This window comes from Sipha flava, unplaced genomic scaffold (assembly GCF_003268045.1).
Source record: "Sipha flava isolate LNK unplaced genomic scaffold, YSA_version1 111_pilon_pilon, whole genome shotgun sequence".
Classification (NCBI taxonomy): Eukaryota; Metazoa; Arthropoda; class Insecta; order Hemiptera; family Aphididae; genus Sipha; species Sipha flava.
The window spans coordinates 1,880,840-1,907,231 of NW_020271729.1; the positions used below are offsets into that span (position 1 = coordinate 1,880,840).

At 33.4% G+C, this 26,392-nt stretch overlaps 1 protein-coding gene across 1 annotated transcript in view; it reads left to right on the top strand.

Moving 5' to 3' along the window:
* The first annotated feature begins 18,322 nt into the window (after positions 1–18,322).
* LOC112688598 (protein slit) overlaps positions 18,323–26,392 on the top strand; it is a 133,297-nt gene continuing 125,227 nt past the window's right edge. Inside the window, exon 1 of the mRNA XM_025561877.1 lies at positions 18,323–18,876. Within this exon, the coding sequence (XP_025417662.1) occupies positions 18,659–18,876 (218 nt within the window). The 5' untranslated portion in view covers positions 18,323–18,658. The remainder of the gene's footprint in view (positions 18,877–26,392) is intronic.

Sequence of the window (26,392 nt, forward strand, 5' to 3'; positions counted from 1 at the left end):
TATTACTATTATTGTGGCACAATACTTACGTACATGTATATTCTCTCTCTTCCTCGATCCGTTCTGCTGGTCTCACCCTTTAGTGTTTACCGGTCGCAGATGATTAATGGTACCGTCAGCAATTAATTCACTTGGCGGACCGCGCGTTTCACAAGTTTCGATCTAATCGCATCGCCCGCGCACGTGTAGGCACGTATTATTACTTGTTTTACAACGACGGAAGTCGACCACGCGTAACGATTTCCGCAGTCAATACGTTCGAAATAGACGACATGTGTACACGCACGGGTCAACTTCAATCGACATGGAAAGACAAATTACAAAAAAATATTAAACATTTGTTCTACAATTACAAATCGGTATGTTTGTACACAGTTAATATACTTAGATATACATCTAAAAAACGGTTTATCGGTGTTTCCACGAATCCGGTCTTGTACTCGTCTCATGCCCGTACAAATCCGTTCACGGATAACTTTACTTAGTCATTTTTTAGTACCTCCTACGTTTTTCAATTATTTAAATACCGTACGAATAATTGATCCATGTTTAATGCGAGAAGTTCACAGTTTATCAATAATTGTGAAATATTATTAAAATGTGACTAGGTAAAAAGTAAACATACTTCATTAGGCACAAAGTCTAATGCTAATGGATTTTTTAGGACTATATGCGATCGCACTATACACCTAGAGTGTGCTGTTGATTACAATGCGTTAACAATTTAGAACGCATTGTACTCAAAGACCCTTGGGTATGTTTTTGTCGGCTATATTATAAAATGCTCTACAAAAGGAAACACATTTTGACTAATGCACTCGATTAATCACACAAAATCATATCACTTGTGCGCACAGCCTGCGAGTTAAAAAATACATTTCTTTTTGTTGCGGTGCTGAATATTTTAGTAATATAAATCTTACAATGTATTGTGTTATAGACGGTAAAAATAATACGAGTCGAAATCCGGTCGAGTCTCGTCGACCGATCGTGTATAACTCTCGTGCGAGCCAGTTGATATAGAACAATTTGTTAAATAAGTGTAAGTTTAATTGGAGATAAAAATTAAATAAATATATTTTCATAAAAATAAACAAATAAGTTAAAAAATGTTTCAACGGCAACTGATGGCTATACAGCTGTACACATAAATTACAAATTGTTTTTCTTTTCTCAATCGTGTGTACGTATGTGGATATACGGTCTGATATTTATTGATTGCTCGTTAAAAAGATTTTATCGCTGGGGATGATGTGGTACTCCTTTCTTTTACTTTTTTTAATCGTGTATAGGTTTTTCACTGCCGTCATCTTATAGTTTTTCGTACAATAATCGCCATGGATTCCAAATCACATTTTTCATCGGCTCTCGACTTGATAGTATGGTGAAGCCGAGCTTTCCGCGTTAGTAACAATAGATAACCCCTTCCCTCGCATGCCGCACTACCGTTCAGATAGTCGCGCGCGCGTATCGCTGATAACAGCCGGACGTTGATTAATAAGGTCAAAAGCACCACTGCACGGTTGTCAGTCAAACCGGACAGCTTTACTCCGCCACGCATTGCCGGCCGTCCTCTGCATTCCGTGTTGAACAAAAGATCTCTTTTGCCCCGATGCCTTTGCCGTAACGAAAGTAGACAAGCAATTTAAAAGACAAACGGTCGTTTGGCCCAAGTCCATGAAGGGTCGGGCAAAGAAACAGCAGACACGTATAAAGGTGGTAAGGGTGGTGGGAGGCAGAGATATAGATAGAGAGGGTGAGAGAGAGAGAGAGGTGAGGGAGCATAGAAAGTATCGGGTTAAAAGCTTTTTCTCAATCCGGGTATCCGATTTCTTGTGAACGGACGGTTAATTTAAAACTTTCAATACACTTTTATGTTTTTGGCCAACTCATGTGTGCTAGTGATTTAAATGGAAATGCGCAACAATGCACGGTTACCAGTTAAATTGTGTACACACATGACCCGCCCAACGCGACGAAATGCTTAACCATATCGAAAATCGAATAGAAAAATACGATTCGATTTCCGAAACGGTGTAATATATAGGTGTACTGTTGACTATAAATACAATAAACTTTGCGTTATAATACTGATTCGGTTTTAGTTTTGGCACAGCATTTTCAAACGTTTAATTCAATTAGCTGTGCACAGCAAGTCATTTGTATTGAATACGGATAAGTTTTGTTATTTAAACACATGCACTTTGATACTAATAAATTAATACATCTTTAGTATTTAATTAAGTAGTATTTTGTGCAAATAAATAATGTTAAGTTTGCCTGTTTACAAATTTATTTAACACAGTTGTAATTGGTACTATTAAGTATTAAATGTTAGTAAAATGTGATTACTCTGGTGATTAATTATTATTTATCGAACGTTTTGATTATAATTAGACCGTTAAAGACCAGAATAAACTATTTTATTAATTTTATCACAAATTATCTATAAAGAGCCAATTTTTTTTTCTCGTGCTAACAAGGAAAAATACATTATTAACATAAAATAATAAAAATATTTCTTTTTTTATTTTCAAGTTTAAAAGGTACTGCAATATATTTAATTAAAACGTATTTATTGATAAAGTTTACTGCTTTGATGGATCAGGTCAGATATTTTCATTGCATAATTTATGAATTTATTTAGAGTATTAATAAATATTATAATTTATTGAGTAATTAATATTATTGTATAACTAAACATTTTTAATGAAAAAGTGAAATTTAATATAAATCTATATTGAAATTTAATAGACAACATAAAAGTGTACTTATAATAATGAATGCAAACCTATTTATGTACGTATTTTAGTATTAAGGAGAAAAATAGTTACGTGGATAAAATTTAATGTCATGATGAGGATACATGAAGTTTTTTATTTAAAAAAAGTTATAAAATTTCAATGATTTTAGTTTTTTTTACAACACCCTGAGGTATAGTAAAATAAAATTAATTATTTGAACTAAATGAACACTTGTGAATTATAGTTACCGAATATTCAATATGAAATAAATTAAACTAAATAACAATTAAATTAAGTTCAAATGTATAATATGTATAATAATTAAATATATAAATGTATTTATAACTTAATAATAGTAATAATAAATATAAAAGCATTTAATAGGTAATACCAAAATGTTGCAAAAAATAACACTACTAGTAAACTACTAATTCTAAATATATGAAATATAGGAATAAAAATTGCTAAGTATTCTTAAGTTAACAAATTTTATATCATTAGACGTAATTTTCGATTTATTCTTGGAAGATAGGTGAAATTATATAAATCAAGCGGTTAATAACAATGGATTTTAATATTTTTTAATATTATATTAAGCGAATTATTATACCGTATAATACATTTTCTGATTTTCAAAAAACTAAATAATTTACTAATTGACTTTCAAATCGATTTTAAAGTAATTTATATATTTTATATACTTCTAATAATGTTGAAAATTTAATAATAAGAGATCAGATCTTGCAACATATTTTTAAAATAATCATACATTATTATCACGATCATTGAAGTAAACACAATTAAACTATTATTGAAACAATATTTGATTATAATTTCATTAAATCTATTGAGTGATTTGATTATTTATCGAGTACCATTTATATGAAAGTAAAGTTAAAATTTTAAACATTTTCAACTATAAAAGCAACCCGTATGAAATGATCTCATGACTAAATAAAGTATTGATAGTTTAATTTAGTCTTTTATTATCTTATATTTTAAGTTCTATATATATATTACTCTACCTACTTTATAAATGCGTCGTATGGCTAAATAATGGCTCGGACATGACATGTGGAGATGTTAAAATCTGATGGGTTTTACAAAATTACATCGTAAAGAGAACAGAAGAATTTGGAAAACTTCGAACAAGATTGGAAGACGCTGTAAAAAAAGATAATACAGAAATAGTGAACGGACATGCAATGTTTATGTTGGCGTTCAATAGAGAAGAACAATGGAAAAACTTACAACACAGTGACAGCATAAACTTTAAACAGACCGATAAGATGTAGTAGGAAAAAACAAGAATGACAATAGAGTTGGTATAAAATTATGGTTATATGAATATTTTTTTGAGAAAACCGATTAATTTTCGAGATAATGTAAGAAAACTTAAAATAAAAAAATGAAACCATTTTTTATACTTGGTTCACATATTCAAATACATAGAATAATTATCGATTAGTAATACAATTTGTAATAATAAATTTTATTGTTTTTAATTCGCATTATGTTATTTTTTAAGAAATCTGTTTCTCCCACATGTTAACACAATTTTATAGATTTTATTACTTTAAAGTAAAACGTGTACCAATTCTGAAAACATAAATTTTCACAGAAACCGATTTTATACGTGATTGATTACATCGACAATATAATTAATGTAATTTGTTGATTTATAATTATAGCATTATTTTTATCTTATTAGTTCATTATCCTAAAATCAATTAATCATCGCACATCGCAAATGTGTGACCACTTCTCGGCGAAGAGTTTAATACCTCTTTTTTATCTTATTTATCCAATGAAATGTATCCTTCTTGTATGGAGTTTACTGTAGATGTTTAATAAAATAGCTTTTTGGAGAAAAAAATTACAGCGACTTATTAATGATATTAAAATAATTAAATCAATAGAGAAAATATACACATATGTATACAAATAGAGGGGCTTATTTCTGGTAAAAAATATGCACTAAAATTAATAGAATACGTTTGATTTGCGTTTAAAAAATATACGCTAATGCTATCGTACGAAGTTCGAGTAAAAACTTTAATTACTCTCGATGGAACATTTCATACAAACGGTTGTTCAGCAGTTTGCGAATAGGATTAGTATACATAATCTTTTGAAAATAATACAGCAACTTGTAAGCTTTTATAGCCGTTACCATAGTTGGAAATTCCACTATTACCTATTCAATATATTTTTATAGGATATTTATTAAAAACATAAAATTATCATAACTGATCACCACCGGATTTTTGCAATAGACGCATTGCTAACGATGAAATATAATATTCTAACATCACATAATATTTTATTTATATTTGAGAATTCACGGTATGTTTATATACACGATAGTGTTATATGATGTATGTAACGATACAAGTAGTTGCATTAAAAAAAAAATTGTACAAAATTATAATCGTCCGGTACGGATGAATAATAGTCGCGTTTGCATTGGATTGCAATTTAATTCAATGATAACAAATAAATAGAGCGTGAATATCATATCGTGTTATGTACAGTATAATATAATATATAGTCTTCAATAGTTTGTTCTAAAATGAAAAATAAAATTCGTTCGCTACATTGTAATTCTCTGTTTTTTTTTCAACGATCTACGTAATATCGTTTTGTTGGAAAATGTTTTGAAGTAGTTAAAAGTTTGGATTTAGAAATATTAATATCAAGCGATGGATAACTGTAAATATTTCCTCGGAAAACAGTATTGAAATTCTTTGTACAACTTGTTTTTATTTTGTCTGCATAATATTAGTTTTGTAAGAAACGTGTTCGGATATAATCTTAGAAAATCCGAGACGTAGTCTTTTATAAAGCAATGAATTGAACCGATGTTCTCTCAATATTCGACAAGGGATGTAAAAAAAAATGTCGCACGTGTGGTCGTCGTCACTCGGCCCCCTCGTGCGCTCGGAGTCGATTATCCGAGATTCGGAGGGACAACAAACGGTCAGGAAAGAAAAAAATAGAAAAGAAGATGGAGGAGGAGAAGGAGAATAAGAAGAAAAAAAGAAGGTGACCAGGATCCCTCTTTTGGAGAAATATCCGTGTTTTTTCCTTTTTTTTCCTCCACTTGTATTATTATTATTATTATTATTTACATTTCCAAAGGTCTGGCGCACACGACGCTTTTAATTTCGGATACACGAATGTTTGCCGAAGACCGATGGCGGCGGCGGCACGGACCCGTAGGGCACCGGCGACCCGGTTCACCCGGAGTTCTCACCAACCCCCCGGAGGATCCCACGACCGTCGAACACAAAAGAAGACGAACCGTCCCGCCGCCACGGCAGGTCGTACAATATTTGTTCCTGTGTGTACAGATGGAGCGGGAAAACACTCTACGCATACACGTACATAAATCGTGTTTAAACGATTTGCGTCGAGTACAAACACATATACGCGTACTAGTAGTACTGGTAGTGATAGTAGTGGTAGTAATCGTCGAACGGTCGTAATGCAGACAGATATTGCGCGAGATGCGACGGCGAGAAAACCTTGTTTCGCGGACCCCGGGGGCGTTTTTCTCGCTCGCGCCACTCAACCGAGACGCATCTGCCGCTGATTCCTATCGTCCCGTATGTTCGCGCGTAAACCCGCAGACCTGTGCGCCGTAAGACCAACGGGAATTTTTCGGGCCGTGCTATAGGGAATCCTATCGAACAAAGCGCATACTTACGGTTTGCGTTAAGATGTAGTCGAGGGTTCGATTTTTTTTTTTTACATCTAAAGTAATTCGTCCGAGGTGTGTTTCTCCGTGCATTTTTTTCTTTCATTTTTACTCGTATCCAATCGTCTTCGTTCACGGTTTATGATCACCTTAAAAACTGATTAAATACCTTGGTTCATTCTGCGACATTGTAACGAGAGAAATGTTTTGCATACACTTTTCGACGTCGAAACATACATGATACACCATGTTTACATAACGTTCAAATAATAAAACCAAGTGATCGAAAAAAATGTTTAAAAATATGTCATCAGTTCGTAAACGTGCGTTTATACGTGCTAATAATAGATAATATGTCTACTACAAAGTATAACATCGTTTGTGCTACCGAAATAACTGAAGTTAAGGAATTTAGACCCTATTGGATTTATAAACTCTTCATGAAATATTTTAAGGAACAATATCCTTGTACTGAATTATGAAAAACGACCACAAGATGACTTATAATAAAATCGATATACGAATTAAATAAGATTAGTACCATCGTAGATTGGCTTTTGTTACGATATGAAATTTTCGACGGATTATACATGTATATTGATAATGTAAACGGTTACACGAGATGTAAACGATTACTTTTTCTTTCAATGATTGTTTTCTGGTACTAATAATATGTTAACTATAAATTCTGTCAATTCAGATAACATTTTAAACAGACCTGTTTAACTACAGTTTGTAGAAATAAGATGCATATAAAAACACCGTACTATGTACGAACCGATATAAAATAAAAAAAATATTTAGCCGTTGGTGGTGAGTTAGTTTATATTGGAGTGGATTTTCATTAAGTTGTGAAGTTTAATATATTATGTTAGAGCAAACAAAATTGTTTTGATTACACCTAAATAATTTTAGTTATTAGTTACTTATCACTATTATGTAAAAGTAATGATCTTATAAATAAGCATTTTTCGACTATTAATTTCAATAAATCTCACGGATGAGATATATCACAACACTGCGGTCAATTATGAAACCATTTCAATCCGTACCGTATAACGTGTAGAGAAATAATTTATATTTTTAACGCCTGACCTTGGAAAACATAACACGTGCCATCACTCCGTGTTTATCGCTCTTCGTATAATAATGCGCAAAAAAAAATAATATTTTCCGTTCAATTTTCCGTATTTTAAAAACATCGATGTTTAAAAGTAACGATGTTTACCTTAATAAGTTTTAAGAAAACTTGTATCTATGTTATATGTATGTATGTTATGTATAAATTGTAAAATGTTTAAATAAATACGTTATTTAAACATCGGACTTCAGATTAAAAAAAAAATCGATTTTTTTCAATACATCACAATAAAAACATCGATGCATATTACCCATCTCTAGTTTGAAGTATTAAAAAAATTACTGTTTTATTATTAATTTCGTTTATAATATTAATTTTTCGTATTACATTCGGCCGTATGTAATGGGTTAAGCAAGCGACACTCGTACAATATTATATTATTGTTTGGAGTTACGCGTCGATTAAATTGTCGATTGTACGAGGTGAAATCCATCGGTGTTGAATATCCATCTAACCATATACGAAACTAGGAGGGGCTAGGGGGGTTAGCCCCCCCCCCCCCCGGACCAAGATTTAGCCTCCCCATAAATATTCCATGTCATACATGGCATACCGCATACAGCATACTTAACTAACAATGGTGTTCCATACAAAAAAGACATATTACAGTAAATGCAATTTGACTCGGAATCTAATATATATTAACATGGCATATAAGAGTAGGAGTAATCTATAGGTTATTTTAAGTTTTGGTAGAAGGGCTGTAGCCTCCCTAGATTTTTTACCCTAGTTGCGCCTATGCACCTAGCAATTACATTTACGTAATCAGCGGCATCGTTCGGAGTACCAACAAAGTTACGAGTTACGCGATCGTGTTCGGCATGCAGACGATGAGGACCGCCGGTGCCGCACGTCATCAAACTGATCCAATATTTGAACTTCACAAATCTGACAGACATGTTTATACATATTATTTTACATATATTTGTTGATGTTTTGAGAGCTCGCCGACGACGAGACTTCGTGTAAAACGTTGACGTTCGTTTGGGGTTTAAAAAATGAAAGAAAAAAACCGTACTTCAGAGTTGATACCAAATTACCTAAGCTTAAGAAAGCTATAATAACTATTAAAATAAAAAAAATAAAAGTTTATCATATTTTTATACTTTGATAATCAAGTTGGTCCTGTTGGAGAATAAACAGTGACAGTGTTGATTCGATTAATATGAGTTCTTAATCGATCAAATGTGCGCATATATGAGATGAAAGGGGACGGAATTATGGTGGGCGAACCCCTAAAAATATAAATCGTCGGCACAATATTTAGTAATGGTTTCTCGTGCACTATATAAATTTTCCTATTGAATTATATTTTTAATAATTTTATCGTGGTGAAATGATATTTTTATGACACAAATACAAGTAGATGACAAGTATGGGTAGGTGGTACGTTCACATCGGTTATGATAAACATAATTGTCCGAAAATGGTGAGAACCAACTTGTACAATCTTGTCATGTTTACTAAACGGGCAAGTCTGTCAATGGGTCAAACGGTGTATTAAATTTAAGATTTATAAGAATCCATTTTTGAATTATGATTGTTAATATTTTCAAATACAAATATTTAAGCTCATTAACAAAGATGAAAAACGATGTTATTCATAATTTAATACACATACCGAATGCAAAAGATTTGATTCAAACACTGTGAAGTATTTTTTAAGTTTTATGTGTGATCATTTTTTTGTTACAATACATTTACGTTGTATTCGAAATAGTTATAAAACTTAAAAAGAAAAAAACTTGGAAAAACTGTTAAAATTGTTGACAAGGTTGTTTGAACGATTCTATTTTCGTTATTTTGTTAGAAACATGAAATACAACTACCCTAGAGACTTATCCTTTTATATTTATTTTTTGCATCAGTTTTATCGGATACATCATTTTTAAACTCATTTCGCATATATATTTATTTTTTAAATGGCAATAACTTTGTTTCTGATAATATTATGTAAAATTACGTACAACTTTATGATTCAATAGTCGACTGTAAAATTTGTGTGACCATATGTTGTATATATTGTATTATGTCCAAACTATTATCCAATAAACCTAACGTATGTTGAATAATATTTTATGAGCATTTGAGACCTCATCTACATACACCTATAGAGCTAAATGTATACTAATTCCATAAAAATACTTTTAGATATTGCTCTAAATTTTCATAATTACATTCCTTGCATTTTGAAAATCTACACAAATAACATTTTTTATGAGCACTTGGGATTAGATTAACGTCATAAAAGTACTATAGTAAAACGAGCTCGTGCTCAGAATATGTATGTAATGATTTATCCTTTCTTTAAAATGTAAAATGATAATGTAATTTAACCGAAAGACAAGTAAATCAAGACGAGTACTTACCCATTATCCAACACTCTGTCACTGCATTTTGTATTGTAATTAAGTTTTAACAACCTATGATGGTATAACAAATGAAGACGCAGGGTGAATAGGGATGATTTCTTATTTTGTATAATCGTGTTAAATGTTCATATCAGACGAGCTGTATATTCATCATAATATTGTGTTTCGTATAAAAGTATACTAGTAATGTTCGCGTATGCATGAATGTTTGCATTTTTAATAATTCATGCACAAATGCAATTTAACACTACGATATTTATAACAATGATTTTCGAACATCGGTAATTTCAATTTTAAGAACTTGGATTTATTATAAACATAAATTTATAAAATGTAATCTGTAACTTGGTCATCTAACCGTATTAACCGTTTTAGTAGTTGTACTGCGGAATTGTATATAGCCATTAATGATAAATTAAAAATATATTCGTCACTTAGTTAGGACTATCATACAGTCGTCATACATAGGTATAACAGATAAAACAAAAATATGTCGTTTAGAAATATAATGAAACTAGTGCAAATATGGCGTTAAAACAGTTTAATAACACGTTATCAAAGTGCAAAACACGGTACACGATTTTACAAAACAGTATTAACGTTTCTCATAAATCCTAATGGGAGTTATATTGAGTAATTATTATACGTTTAATTCTTTTATAAGTTGAAAAACCCAGCTACTAAAACAAACGGTTAAAAAGCAGTGAGAAAACGTATTCTATTGTAATATTATTATTAAACGATACCATTGAAGTTACTTGTTTCATTAATACTATCTTACGCAGTAAATAGTGGACAACGTGTTATATTTATTATAATATTAGTGCATTTTCAGAACGGAGAAATTGGGTATTTTTTGATTTTAATTGATTAGATTTTGATTTTAACGCAATGATCATCGCATTCGAAAAACGATTAATATCTTACCCGAAAACGGGTACAGGTCTTATGAAAAACGAATGACCTTCTTGAGTAACTGCAATTTGCGATTGATTTTCAATGTACATCGGATGAGCAAACTGACCGGATAATACCATTTGAACTTTATAACCGCCTCAAAAAGTTAGTTTAATTTTTTTAATTTTTGTTATTTCGATAAAAAACAAATCGTTACAAAAGCAATATTATTCTCCTCGTATCGTCGAAAATCTTCAAGAATACCTCAGAATACATATTCATGAGAATGTACGTTAAATTCTTTAACATTTATGAATTATTTATCGTATACTTCGCATATTATAAAGCATTGCCAACAAATCAAATCAAAATATTGATATAAATGATAAAAATACACGGAACACGGTAATACGACAATACGGAAAACCGTGAATAACACTTCTGTTTAGTTAAACGATTCACGGAAAAGATTACATATTAAACAATTTCTCGAACACTGACAACCGCGTCGTAGTATGTATCCCATGTCTATGTGTAAAAAAAAGAACACGTATTTGTATATTATTGTAACAGTATAGCGTAGTGTGTAGTTATGTAGCTTACAGTATAAATAACATAAATAACGGAAGGACCTAACATCTAGTTCAACCCGACCTTCTGTTATCTTTAACCGTGTGGAGACCAATAATAACTGTGCGTAAAATGTGTTTTAATTGTTAGCTCCGACTTTTATAATCTTACGGTTAGTTTTACAACTAAAATATTTTACGATGCTAATGGATTTTATACCAAGACATTTTTACAAACAATACGTTCTAATCTGTGGTTTTTTTGAATTTTCAGTGGTCACGCAATCATTAAAAAATAAAAATATAATACTATTGATTATAACTGTTAAGGAGGAAGAATGTATATTATTTTGAAAAGTAACTCGCTTGATAATTTCTGCGACCATAATAACGATTAAAATAATCAATTCGTTTAAACCGAATTCAATAAACATCAAAAAAAATCTTAGCTATGGACGCACGTCTTTTAATTTCCATCTGTTCTTGTGTTGTTCAATTTTTATCTTGTGATAAGCAACTTCGCATTTGAAACGTGTATCATAATTTATAATGTTATTGTGATATTCTGAAAAAAAAAACCTTTCCTGATTATGAAAATGTTGGTAACTGCACATACATCTAATATAATACAAATAGTTTATAATTTAAATAATTTGAATTTTTGAATTAATAATAAGGTTGCTTATTAATTTTTTTACATTACCCTTCTCAATGGCTACCATCCAAACTAAAATAATTACTACTAATTATCCATGCGACCGATACGATTCATAAGGTTCGTGCAATAAAAGAAAAAAAATCATTAATAATATAATTTTTTTATGATTTCTAAGTACAAAATTATAGGTTGCCATTTAAATAATAAATGTAGATAAGTTTCTGGTATTAAAATAAAATAAAAAACTGAAATGTCTTACGTTTTTATTCGAATGTATATCGAAAAACACGCATAGAACGTAAAATATATATAGTACTTATCAAGTAAAAATTGGGGTAAAGGAAAATACGATAATTAAAAAAACATACTTCGTTAAGATTTTTTGCTACAGATACCATCAGTTACTGGATCACAATAATTGTTCTGTATCCATTGGTTATGTTAGGTTAACGTCATGTAAACGTTAATTGGGTAACATACATTCGTTTGGTGTTTTCGAGAATTTTCTACACAAGATATTCGTGGCAAGTGTTTTGTGTGAATTTTCACGACTAGTTTCAAAATTTGTACTGTAATCGTGCCACGAGTATTTCGATTTCTGAATAAACGCTGTCACCCACGGGGTTCACTGCGGAAAACGAGAAATTCGACGTTTTTATTTTTTCTCCTGCGCCGTTTTTTTTCAGTATACCCTTGCTGCGTTCAAGTCAGCAGATCTTATTCTAACGGGCAGTACAACCCAAATTGGGTAGTAGGAAAAAGTAAAAAGGCAGTTGACTTTATGAATATGGGCCCTGTGGCGGATCTACACACGGGGCAACACTGGGCAGTTGCCCCAGGGCGCCAGGTCTAAAAGGGCGCCTTATGAACCAATGGGTTGACTGTATTTTCGTTTATTTTAAGTTACTAAAAATAATTTTTTGAAAACATTTTTAAGAAAAAGTATCCATATAGGTCACAACTGCAATCAAAAGTTTGGCAAGCTGTCGAGTTAAAGTTAAAATATTTTATGTTGTCTAGTGGAGTAGTAGGGGAGGGGGGGGGGGCGCCAAAAAAACTGCCCCATGGCGAAAAAATGCGTAATCCGCCACTGTATGGGCCCCCTACAAATATATAATTTTCCTTATAGAAAGATTGAATTTTTACTGAGTATTTGAAACTTGTGTAATTTATAAGCCCAATGTAATACCTAATAAGTAATAACTATGTAAGCTTACAATCTTTGCTACCTCGATGATCGATTTATCTATGAAATTTGTTTTAATGACGTACACATATAATGTTTTCCCGGGCTCACATGGACATTTGTAATATACGCGTGTATAGGTGTATATGTTTTTGAATTTTTTATATTTCTTATTAGCCGCTGGTAGAAACCATTCAGCTCGACAAATACATGTTTAATACGTGCACCGTACAGTGTTTCAGCGTCGTCGCGAAAACGTTGTACACGCGTTTTTAATCCTTTCCGTTGGTATGACGATAAATTATTATAACCGCGTATGGGTGTGAACGCAGAGACTTCGTGATACGCGTCATACCGTCGGTACTGAAATATTATTACAGACACGATTACAATTGAGGGCGCAGTAGGGTTGATGGGGGATATATCCCCCAACATGGGCTTTTTTTTTTTTTATTAGTCTTAAATGTTTAAAAATGTATTTAAGAAGTACGACGGGGCGTCACGGTTAAATGGATTGCGTTAATGAACATACATCGAGACATTCCATTATCTACAGAACAAATTATTGATGAATTTAATGTAAAAACCAGAAGGATGAATTTTCGTCTCGATTGAATATTTTTTTGTATAATAATGAAGAATAAAAATTGAAAATTATACATTTTTATGTATAACATCCCCCTCCCATAAAAAATTCCTGCGCACGCCACTGCTCTGTAATCCGATATTGTTAACGAATCGGCAGCATCTACGTATGGGGGGGGGGGGGTTTATTTTACGAATTTTTAATACATAAATTGTATAATTCGTATGAGATTTACACGATTTCCAAATACACTTCATGCTTATACATCGTTTTGGCGTTATGTATATGTAATGAAATATAAATAAATTTCTTCTGATGTGTACAGGAAACGGTTTTCTTTCCGTTTTTCTCATTTTCTAAGTCGGTTCACTTCAACTAGTATGGTTAAAAATGTCTCTTTCGCGCTATTTTACAAATGCTACTATATCGCTCTTCAGATAGTGCACATGTACGCCTTTGTATGTTGTCATCATCAATTTATATTTCAATTTATCACCTAATTCTTTTTAATGACGGACGTGATATAATACATTATTATTATATTTTTCATGTTGGTATGGTTTTTCTCCATTGAGTATATAATGTGATGTACTTTTATATCTACTGTATTAAAAAAAAAAAAAAACTCTTTTTTTCGCACAAACGATTAATTAATTTCCCGCTTGAACAATATATGTGAAACTCGGGTAAATTTCAAGTAATTCGTTCAAATTAATGACGTCCCTAAGCAGTCACTACAAATGTAATAATAAAACAGGATTTAACAATAGACACAACAACTATTAATATTTTTCTATTGCTGAGAACCTGTTTTTATCACGTTGAACGCAAACGATTTCAGCGACATCTAGTGGCAGCGTCCGTGCTGACGCTTACAAAAACAATAGGATGGTGTAATAATATTTTAAAAATCAATGATATTATAGTGTATGCCTAACACATGTATTATTAACCGATAGTAAAATAATCATTTTTAATAATTACATTCGATAATCGTGGTTTATTGTCAAAAAGAAATTATATTATTTTTTATCATTACGCGATGATTGTTGATAAGAGGTATCATCGCGGATACAGGTGGATGTGTGCGAGTTTAACGGACTACATTCCGTTTTCGATGACTTCTGAATTGCTTAAAACGAAATGGTGTTGAACGGTTAAAAATAATGTTGTCGGCGGGAGAAAGAATGATAATGTTGATGACGATAGTAATAACAACGATTGTACGTACACGTACACAGTCAACTGTGTATCGTATTTCAGATTTTCAACATTCAATCGCTGTAATCATATATCTACGTATTATTATCGATGACACGACGAGTATCGAGTCGCCTCGGTCCTGAATCGAACTCCCGAGCGCGTGACCGTGGATCCGTGTTCAACGGTATGACGGCGGTGTATTACACCTGGTTTTCAAAACGTTTTTTTTTTCTATTAATTACGTGCCATGTGTTGTTGTACACCGACTGCCATTACCGAAGCGGTCGAATAGCGCGTGCGAGGTACAACGATTCCACCGATATTCCCGAAACGTGTTGCGGCGAACAATGCGCCGTCTGCAGTGGATCAGTCGTCGTCTCGTAAAACGTATTTCTACCAGTCGCGTTTCGAAATTTCCAACCGTACGAAAGCGTTTTTGTGGAACGCAACAGGTTTTAAATAACTCTGTTGTACTCTTTTTGTAATTCTATACAGAATGGGCGTATATATAAAAAAAAAGGGTTTTTACGCTTTACCGTGCGTCGAATTTCGAAAACTTTTGTCCTTACATCCGTATGAACACCGTTTTCGTCGTGCCAAGCCGACGTACGCTGTACAAGTTATTAAACGACAACGAAAAATCTACCGATTTCAGAACAGCGTTCGCATTGCGTGCAACACCTCGAATTAGTTTTTACCATTATCGGTGAACAACAATTACATTTTGTCTCGAAAAAAAGAAAAAATTGATAACCGAATAAACACTGTAAAAATATTTCAACTGTTAAAACTGAAAACTTTTTATTTGTCGTACGTTAGTACTTTTATCTCACCAAAATAACCAACGGATCAAAAACGAAATTATAAAACATGTTACGCGCGCATATAAAATAATTATTACCTACGTCCGAGAATACCTAACGAGGGGTCCTAAAAAGTAAAAGTTGTTTGATATAATTTGTAGACGTATAAATAATTACATATATATATATATATATATTTTTTTTTAATGAGACTACTACCGCTGGAGATGCACAGCGATGATAACTGATGGAAGCTGCCGTATGACATTTGTCGGTTAGCAACATTATATACTTGGACCGTTTTCAACAGTGGACCCAACGTTGTATCTTATGTACACCGTGGATAGTAATATTATTATTATTACAATAACAAAAATGTTATTCGGTAAAACGTATACGTTTATTCCGCCCCTCTCTGTCGCTCGATCGCTTCACTATTTCTACCCGACGAAAATAAACATATTGACATGCGGACGACACACATCTTGAATAATAATACATGGGTTGATCTATTAGTGCGTCGCAGTGTATACGGTAATGGTATGTACGTACTGCAACGGAACGTGTGTTTATTTTTTTTCCTGTTTATTGTTATTCCGCCCAGTTTTCGAATCGGAACCAACATTACCGTATCGAAACTTTTCCGTCCTCGGACCAAACCTCCGCAGGGCTTTAAACATTTCCGCTGGATTTCCTTCAGTGCCGTACGTCCTGCAATAATATATATTATTCATGGAAAATCACGCCGGCCCACTCGAGTCGGTCAGTTTTTGTTTGTTTACGACGGCCACGGTTCTGCGCTCCGCACGGAACGATTGTTATTTTTTCGATCGCATTCGAGATCCAATCGATTAGCCAATTGCGTTGCACGCGTTATTGTTCTGCGTATGTTTATGTACGACCCGAGAATTGCTGCAAGATTTGCAATTACATTTGGACGGTCGGTTGATAGAATTCGCACACACGTACACGCATGCGATTCAATTAAGACCGTACAAAGCCTATGTTGACGCTGCAATAGAACGACAAAACAATGATGACGGGTTACTTAAAAGCACTCATATTATGGTTACCGCAGTCGTATGGATTAGATAACGGTCCTGGAATTCTCGGCTACCTTAATACGTGCGCTCATCGATTGACATTACTACGTATACGTAAATATTTGCACGAATTATACGCGCAGAGGGGGATTCCCCCGCTTGGGCTTTTTTTTTTTTAGTCTTAAAATACGACGGGGCAGTCACGGTTAAATGGATTGGCGTTAATGAACATAAATCGAGACATTCCATTATCTTTAGAACAAATAATAGATGAATTTAGTGTAAAAGCCAGAAGGATGAATTTCCGCCTTGATTGCATGTTATATTTGTGTAATAACAAAGAATAAAGATTGAAAATAATACATTTTTATTTATGACATCCCCCCTCCATACCAAATTCCTGCGCACTCCACAGCCTGTGCGATGTCGAAACGGGACGATGATGAAGTACTCCATCTGCTCGAGGCACAATATCTTAAATACGGATTGAAATCATAATTACTGTACACGTCGCATTGTTACGAGAACATGATGCTGTAACGTGCGGTCACCGTGAAACGGTGTCATCGCAGCGGCGTATGGTAATCATTCCCGTATGCAAATTCGTCGCGTGCACGGTGTAACATTTATTCATTCCGTTTGCTTTCGTCGGTAACGCATTTCGCAATACGCGCCGACCAAGTGTGAATAGAAACAAAAAAATATTCGCACGGCGTTCTCGCGAGACCCGAAGGTTACAGTGCCACAGATCGAAGGACCGATGACCGATGGACCGTTGCTGCAACTGTGCAAACAACGAACCGCGGTATATTGTTTTAGGACAACGGTCGAACGTGTTTCCAAACGATCCAAACGAGGGGGGTGCGACCGTATGCGCTCCGTACCTGTGCACGCGCGCCCGTACCAGCAATCTACGAATAAAACGTGTAAAAGAACCACGAACATGTTTCAGTCGTAAAAATAAAACGCGATATCAGCGGCACGTATCTCCCGGCTCCGTCCGAGAAGGCGGTCTTTGTAATACATTTTTATCTGATCGAACGATGCGAACGGGTCGTGGACAGATGATGGAAAACGAAACGGTTCAAAAAAACGCGGATGACGGACCGTGGCCGAGTAAGAACTCGTCCATGTCCTCGTTCAGTCGGAAACGGCGCAGGTACGTTCTTCTTTATTTTTCCTTATTGTTCCTGCGTGCAGCTAATACCAGAAACGATCCATGACCGCCGGGTCGCGACCGCTGCAAGACGTAACGCGGAAAAATAAATAAAATCTGTGTTCATCAGGATCGAGGTAATAATAATATCGTATTATGTTATTCTTTTACGTCGGCGAGCAACGTCGACCGCGGCGACGCGGTATGACCGTGCACCGTCAGAGGTCGCGTTGCGCGGCCGGTCGCGCCGACCCCATCCGTTCGTAGACGGTCCAGTTCACCACGCGAGACGCGCCGTGTATCACGCGTACCACCCTGTATGTCGCCGTCGTCCTGTCGATCGCGATATATCCTATTATTAACGACGACGTTGCGTCTCCGCTGTTTATCCATATCGGAGGTGTGCAAACGAATCTACATTGTTTTAAACTAATCCGATTACTATACGCTCGCGCAGTGCGAAGAAAACGATGCGGTCAAACGCCACGCGACCCGGACCTACGAGGCCAGTGTGATCGGAGACGCGTTTGTGGTTTTTTTCCCCTCCCCGTCGGTTTTGAGCTTCGCGTCTCGCGGTAACCCGAAACAGCCCTGTGCAAAATGAAGGACTTCGCAAAGGCTTCCGGCGGCGTCCTCGTCGTTCTCTCGTACTTGTTGATAACGGTCCTGGGCCCCGGAGCCCGAAGTGACGACCTCAACGATCTGTCCGACAACGTCAGGTGCCCTTGGCTGTGCTCGTGCGACCAGACCACGGCTGATTGTTCCAGAAAAGGTCTGGACGAAGTTCCCAAGAATCTCCCGCACGACATCGAAAGACTGTAAGTACCATCCCCTCGGCTGTCTCGGTCGCTTGGCGTTTCGCCACGACAAAAATAAACTAATAACATAGATTTCATACGTATGCAACCGTAACGTTTCCGTGATATCTCAACCCTGTGTAAGAGGGTTATGACGGATTTGTCACAAATCCTTTTGTTTTCGGATCGAGCGTTAACCTCACTACCCCTCCGTAAGTTCTCGACAGAACTGGTTTTTTATTTCCATACAACGACTAACCACATCAATCACGCATTCGTTTTCGACCCCTTTTTTTCAATTGTTCTTGCGGTCGGACTCGTCAAAAAAATAAATAAATCGTGTTCCAGCGTGATAGCGTGTCTGTTTTTTCATTCTTGTGTACCAAGTAGAGTAACACTGTTGGATTGCCAATATTATAAATTAAATTGAAACTTTCTAAAGTAAAATAATAACTATTTTGTTTTTATCTCCAACTTGCGTACAACGAGAACATTGTACCACAGGAATGACATTGCTATTTTATAATATGTAATTTTATTTTATTATTTTTTTCACAATCATCATGTTCGTCAATGACAAATAAGATAGACGCGAATTCTACACTTGAACTCTTGAAAGATCGTAGTCATCTTATAATCATAACACCTACGCTACGTAGGATTACGTTTAAATTATATTTACAACACAAAGTTAAAAGAGCATTCTGCGCTATAATTTTATAATTTTGATGAGAAAAACAAAACTATTGTTCCGATTACGTTTTGTTGGTTTTTCATACTATTTTGTAATAGAAAATTAAATATACGGGCTAAAATTCGTTGATCCGTTATCCCTAACAGTATCGGTTAGATAAAGTGAAAAGAGAAAATCTTGTTGAAAATAAATATACCTGTATATAATATACGTTTGACAAAACGTCTTCATCGTTTCTCTCAAATGTTTTAATAAAATGATCCAAAACAAGTGCAGCGAAGCAATTAAAAAATATATTAACGTGAAATTGTTCATAATTTTTCTCTAAACCATCGAGTAACATTGGTATTGCTATTATACGGATCGACTTTTAATGTTGTACTGCAGATGAGTTACATTATTTTAAAATATATTTTAACATTGGATGATATGATATACAATATATTGTATTCCCATTATGAAACACTAGGGAATCATTTTTGAGAAATCAAAATAGCTTTATAATGTGTCTCATGGTAACTGACAATTACAAATGTAATTGTCAAAAACATTCAGTGTCCATTAGTATAGTATATTGTATAATATAAGCTATAGGTACGTTGGAATAAGAATTTATACGAAGTTGTACATTAAATTGAATGGACTATTAAAGCTTTGAAATGGTTCTTTTGAGTAACTTGTGTCAAAACTTTTCGACTGGACCAGAGCCAATGTCCGCGTGTTATGATTGATATGGCAAGAAACCCCTCTGTTGGCACACGAATAGAAAACCATTTTTTAAATACACACAGCCCCATAACGATCGTTGAGGAGATTTGTTTTTTACGATACAATATTCGTCATCATATAATTTAATATAATATATCACCAGAATAGAACGGTTAAAAGTCCTATTAAAATAAAATGGCCGTCGTGAGTGGATTCGGCCGTTAGCAGACGACTTGCAGCTGGCGGTTAAATACAAATGTGTGTATCGTCCCTGTTTGGAATGTGGGTTTCTTTTATTATTTATTTATTACTTTTATTTTTATTTTTTTTTTGAAAATATTGAATTTTTATACCCTCTTAGTCGTGACCACTTCTTATCTAGACACGATGTTGTCATGTCCTCGGCGCACTTGTGTATCTGATCGTAACATCTAGTCAAATACATTTATGAATATTCCTTGAAGGTACACGAAGCTCGTATTTTCCGATAGTAACTTTTTTTTTATATAAACTAGCTATAAGAAACTGTAAGCGAGTTGTCTCAAAAGTGAATGGTGAATATTATTATATTTATTTATTATTATTATCATTATTTTTTTTTTTTTTATCAAGTCTTGTTAGTATATGTGAAACGGAATATTATAGTACCATAATGCTGGTCGCTGGTTTCCATATGTCAGTAAAGTATGGTCGAAATCCGTTTTATTGAAAACTCTATTCTCCATTATCGTCGGGGGAAGCAAATAAAACCTACGGAGTGCATTGAACCAAATTGCGTAGTTGTAAAAGGGAAAAAAGGTTTTTTTGAACCTCCATTCTCTATTTACCTGTTTGGTAGCATTTCAAAATAATTTTATTAAAATGCATTATAAATTAAATAAAATTCTAAAATTAATTTTAAATTCAAACAACTACGGATAGGTAGTTTTTATTTTAATAAATATTTTATCAAGTCCTAAAACATTTCATATTTTTTGATAAATTTGTTAACAAAAACAAACTTTTCTTTCATTATTTTTGTAATACAGTTATTAAGGTATAGTTTAGTAGTACATCTTAATGACGCGATATGTTTAACGAATTCATGATCGCTTTTGATTGCCCTATATATTTGTGTTGTTTAAATAATTCTTGAAAGAATGGCATTTCATTTTGATGATTACTTTTCAAAAATCAAAGACAGCACAACAAACAATATTTCTCAGAACAATAAATATATTCCCATGTTGTTAATAATTTATTGAAAAAATTGATATTATAATTTGCTAGTTATACAATATAGGTATTCAATTATAATTTTGATTTAATGTATTTATTCTATTGCAAATATTTTATTCCACTATACGAATAACAAATGGCATAATATGTCATATTATGTCTACAGCTTTGTTGATGCAATACAATTTAATAACCATTTTGTAACTTTTTAATTTTTTCAACGTTGGTGGTCATGAAATTTGCATACATAGATTTGAGACCGCAAAAATCAATTTCAAATTAGTATCTTTTATTATTATTATTATTTGGAATGTGTCATATTTTTATTTATTTATTATTATTTATTTTTTTTAAATATTTTCACGAGATTCTAACGCATCACACCCCACTATTGTTTAAAATTTATGTATTCAAATTAACATGCTCGCACACTATGGGTAATTGCAAAGATGTAGTTAGCTTTGATAACCAAGTCCCCAACGTGTATATAATATTGATGCACAGATTGCATTTAAGATAACGAATATTATTTCAGCAACGATTTACATCATAAACAAGACTTGGTTTTATATTTCCGGTCGTGTCGTTAACAGCGTGTAGCAGACGCGTTCGATGATAGGTATAATAATATAGGTTCGTAGAATATGATGTACCATAGATCTTATACCGTAAAAATATTTTTTTAAAAATCATACTTAAATTAGATTTATCGTGACAGTATATCCGAAACGGTTTCAAAATGTGTTATTTGGAAATTCATTTAAATGTAATATGCAATATGTATTTACCTAGTGACGTACACACAGTACAGTACACTGTGTTATAATTCGTCGCTTTGCTCAGTTTGAGAAATGTATTAATTAAGTTATTGATTTTGGATACGATTTGGAGATTAGGCTCAGATTACGTAGAACGTATTATAAACAGATTATAAAAGTGTTCTGTGGTTTAGGTAGGAAAGTCGGCTTGGATTCGAATATTGTAGTGCCGATAAGTTTTCAGTATTGAAAACGAATCATTCAACCCAAAAATAAATGATCCGATGACCAGTGAGCGTTCGATTGGCGATTCTTGGAAACATTTCGAAATACATAAACATACATCATGCTGTATCCATTAATCAGTTGTTTGGTGTTTATGACGTCGTTTTACTGGAATTCTCGTATTTTTATGTGGTACAGAAACGGAAAAAAAAATATATTTGAGTAAAATCAATTTTCGCTGAGATATCCTTGAGCTGCACATATTTTTAATACCATTACGATAACTGTTTCGTTTACAATTTCTGTTACTGTGTCAATACTCATTCCATTGTAAACGTTATAATTATATAAAATATAATATTTTCCATGTTCTGATGATTACACTTTTGAACTTATGGTGGTGCTAATCGTTAACATTAAATTTAGTTTATTTATTTGGTTATTTATTCAACGTAATGTAAGGACATTTCAATTTTCTTTTTTTTTTTTTTTTTTTTTATTATCCTCACACCTAAAAACATTACTTCGATTTTAGCAAAGATATTTTTTATTATTTTATTATTTTTATTGTAAATAAAATCTTAGTAGACGTACATTATAGTAAACTTTTAAAGCGAAGAAAAAATATTTTAATAAAAAATACCAAATCGATTGAAAGTGGTTTTGAATAAATTGAAAATTACAGAAGTAATATTAACGGATAGATTGTTTTGTTTAAGGATAAAAAAAATCGGGTCATCGGGTATTTTTACATTAATTATTTTTCGACGTTGCAATGAATATAATTTTTATTGCAGATATGACCGAAACACGCAATCAATCATTTTATAGGAAAAATAACGAAAGTCAAAATATATCGTTCATATCGTTTAGGATCAGTAATGTGTCAAGTGAACATATGGGCTTAAATACTACGAGCGGTAAATTTTATCCAAGCAACAATCTATGACGTATATTTCACAGCGGAAACTAAATCGAGGAGGCAAAGCTTGTACTCGACGTTCACTACGCACTTCCGTTACTAGGATTTTTCACTTGAGTCTTGATGAGATCCCTATTCTTCTTTCTTTATGATGTATTATAGCGTTACGGATTAATTTAATTTAAATCATTATTCGTATAAAAGTAAAAAGTATTAGCTAATACCGAACAACGGCATTAAAGCTTAACACAAGTATATTTTTGAACATTTATACAAAAAAGTAAATCGATGGGCAAACGAAAAACAAGAGTAATTTATATGTGTATATATTATTTACGATTAAAACCAATTCTCAATAATTCAGTACAATAAATCATTACGTTTTAACGAAGGTATTTATTGCAGCAGCACAAGTAGTACATAGTAAAATTTCGTATAATCTATTTGATTTCGTGCGCATGAATCTGGTCGGCATCTGTATGTAGTGCATTGAATGACAAATTTCAAAATATTTAATTATTAAAAAAAAAAAATAATAATAATAATATAACAAAATAGGCCTCAATATTAACTCGGTAATCGTGTAGATATTGATCATGTGTATCTCGTAAAAGACTTAAAAACAGATCGTCGCATTCGGCGCAGCGGCTTGATGCGTTTGGGCGGTAATCGCGGTGCGAACGAATCCCTTTTCCACCTCGTTGGATCCGCTACTTCGTGTACAACACGCATGTTAAACGCGGAATTTCCTCCAAGTCGAGCGCATCGTACGTGATATTATAATACACGGTATGTGCGACGTGATCGAGCATGACATATTATTATTACTTCGCCCGTCTCCCGTCCGAAACACTCTTAATCACGCGTTTATGGTAATCACGAACATTATATTTCGGTCGCATTGTGTGCGCGTCTCACACGATGGCCTCGCCGAACGGGCTTTCAGGTACGCGTCGTCCAGATAGGGCGGCGACAAATGAAGCTGGCGGCACGGACACGTCGGAGGACGCATTAATATACGGCCGAGCTCGCCCTTCTCTCTCTTTCTCTGATGACGCGATATGGTCCGCCGAATTGTGTGTTTATTGTGCGCGGTGCGTTTTACGGCCAGTACGTGATGATGCGCTCGTCGGGACGCTTAGGGTAATCTGGGTGTTCGTGATACGATGAATGTAAAAATGAAAAAAAATTTTAAAAAAAAAATCCCACAAACATTGACGGCCAGCAGCAGCTAAGACCCGACTCTAAGCTCCCGTGTAATTATTATTATCGTCATCGGAAAGGGCGACAAAGTATAATAATATACACACACACACGCTTCGAAATGTACATAACAACACACATCATTTATTATTATACGTGCACGTATATCTGTAAATTAAATTTAATCGCACAACTCAGAGGGACACGATGCATCGCGTTCGTGTAATATTTAACGTACATCGCGCGTATGACAAAACATTAATTTTCGAGATCAGCAGCCGATTAATGTACGGGACCGTTCATTTTATTGTAAATAATAAAATTTATTACCATTGCCACCGTGTACTGGCATGCCGAAGATCCACAAAAGGCTTTGTGCGTTGTACGAAAAGTAAAGGATGTTCTACGAAATGTGATTGTGTTTAATTAAATACTATACGTCGGAGTAACGAAAACAATTGAGTAAGCAAACGAATTTCGTAGAACTGGTCGTATATAAAAATATACTACATTTCTGTGATGCATTTTTAATTAGATTTTCTGATGGTAAATGAAAATTATACGAAATTTTATTAAAATTTAGTGTGCGGTACGAACAAATTGCCATTTTTAGACCCAAGCGCAGTGCACGTAATATATTACAGTGTACACGACGTATGATTTATTTATAGGTAATGTACACGATATGTCAATATATATTATTCGGTGAAATATTACTACGTTTATTATATTTTGACGAACTTAAAATTAATAATAAAAAGAACTCTGTATATTTCAAAGGAAGCGGCGCAAGGATGACGTAATGACTGAGAGCAAAGGGAGAGCAAACGGCGTTTTAATGCGTCGACTTGCTAGCCCAGTGCCGTGTACACGTATACAAATCAATAACATATTTTTTTCTCCAGGTTAAATTCTGTAAAAAAAACGTGTTCCCTCTACGATATTATTCGCATGCCTTTTAAATTATATTCCGTCTAACGTATTACGTGTATTGTACAAATGCGTTGCATTCGTCAGTGGGTTCGAAAACCCAATTTGCTGTACGACTCTTCCGTGTTTGTAGTGCGAAGGGTGTGTATTGTTAACACGTGTAAAATATTTGTGCGTTCCATAAGTCGATAATGTAAATAAAATCTAGATGTATACAACCTATATGCATATAGTCGTGTTCGTACACTTTTGTTTCGGATATGATAAAGTAAGCAAAAATAATGTAAAATAATGATTTATTGAAGAATTTCTAAACAAACGATGTTCTTCGTCTGCAGACATTAAACTCTTCAACTGCATCAGAATAAAGTATAAGTAACTAAGTTTTTGGATTTTTTACATACTATTATAGTCTTGGGTATCGCTAGCTATAAAACGTCACGTCCGTGGGTGGCATGTAAGGCAAGGATCGGCAAGTAATTTCTATTGGTGTCCTATAGATTAAAATAATAAATCAATGAGGTCTAGTGACAAAAAATCTTTGTCAAATCTTTTATGTTTGAAAAATAGCATTATAAAAATAAAAAATAAAATTACCTAGTTATTACAATTGTTTATTTTAAAAATTACATTATTAGTAGTATAAAAAACTAGATTTACAATCAATTTAAATTAAAAAAATACAATATCAGGTAAATAATAATAATTTTGTATAGTTATAATAATAATAATAATAATAGAACAAGTAATTTAATGCAAAAAATTACATTTCTTTTCCTTAGCTAGTTTTTTTAAATCGGGAACTTGTGAAGAACAGCTTATCCCAATGTGTCTTCAAGGTGAGAGTGTTAATTTTTGTCCGATATTTGTTTTTCAAAA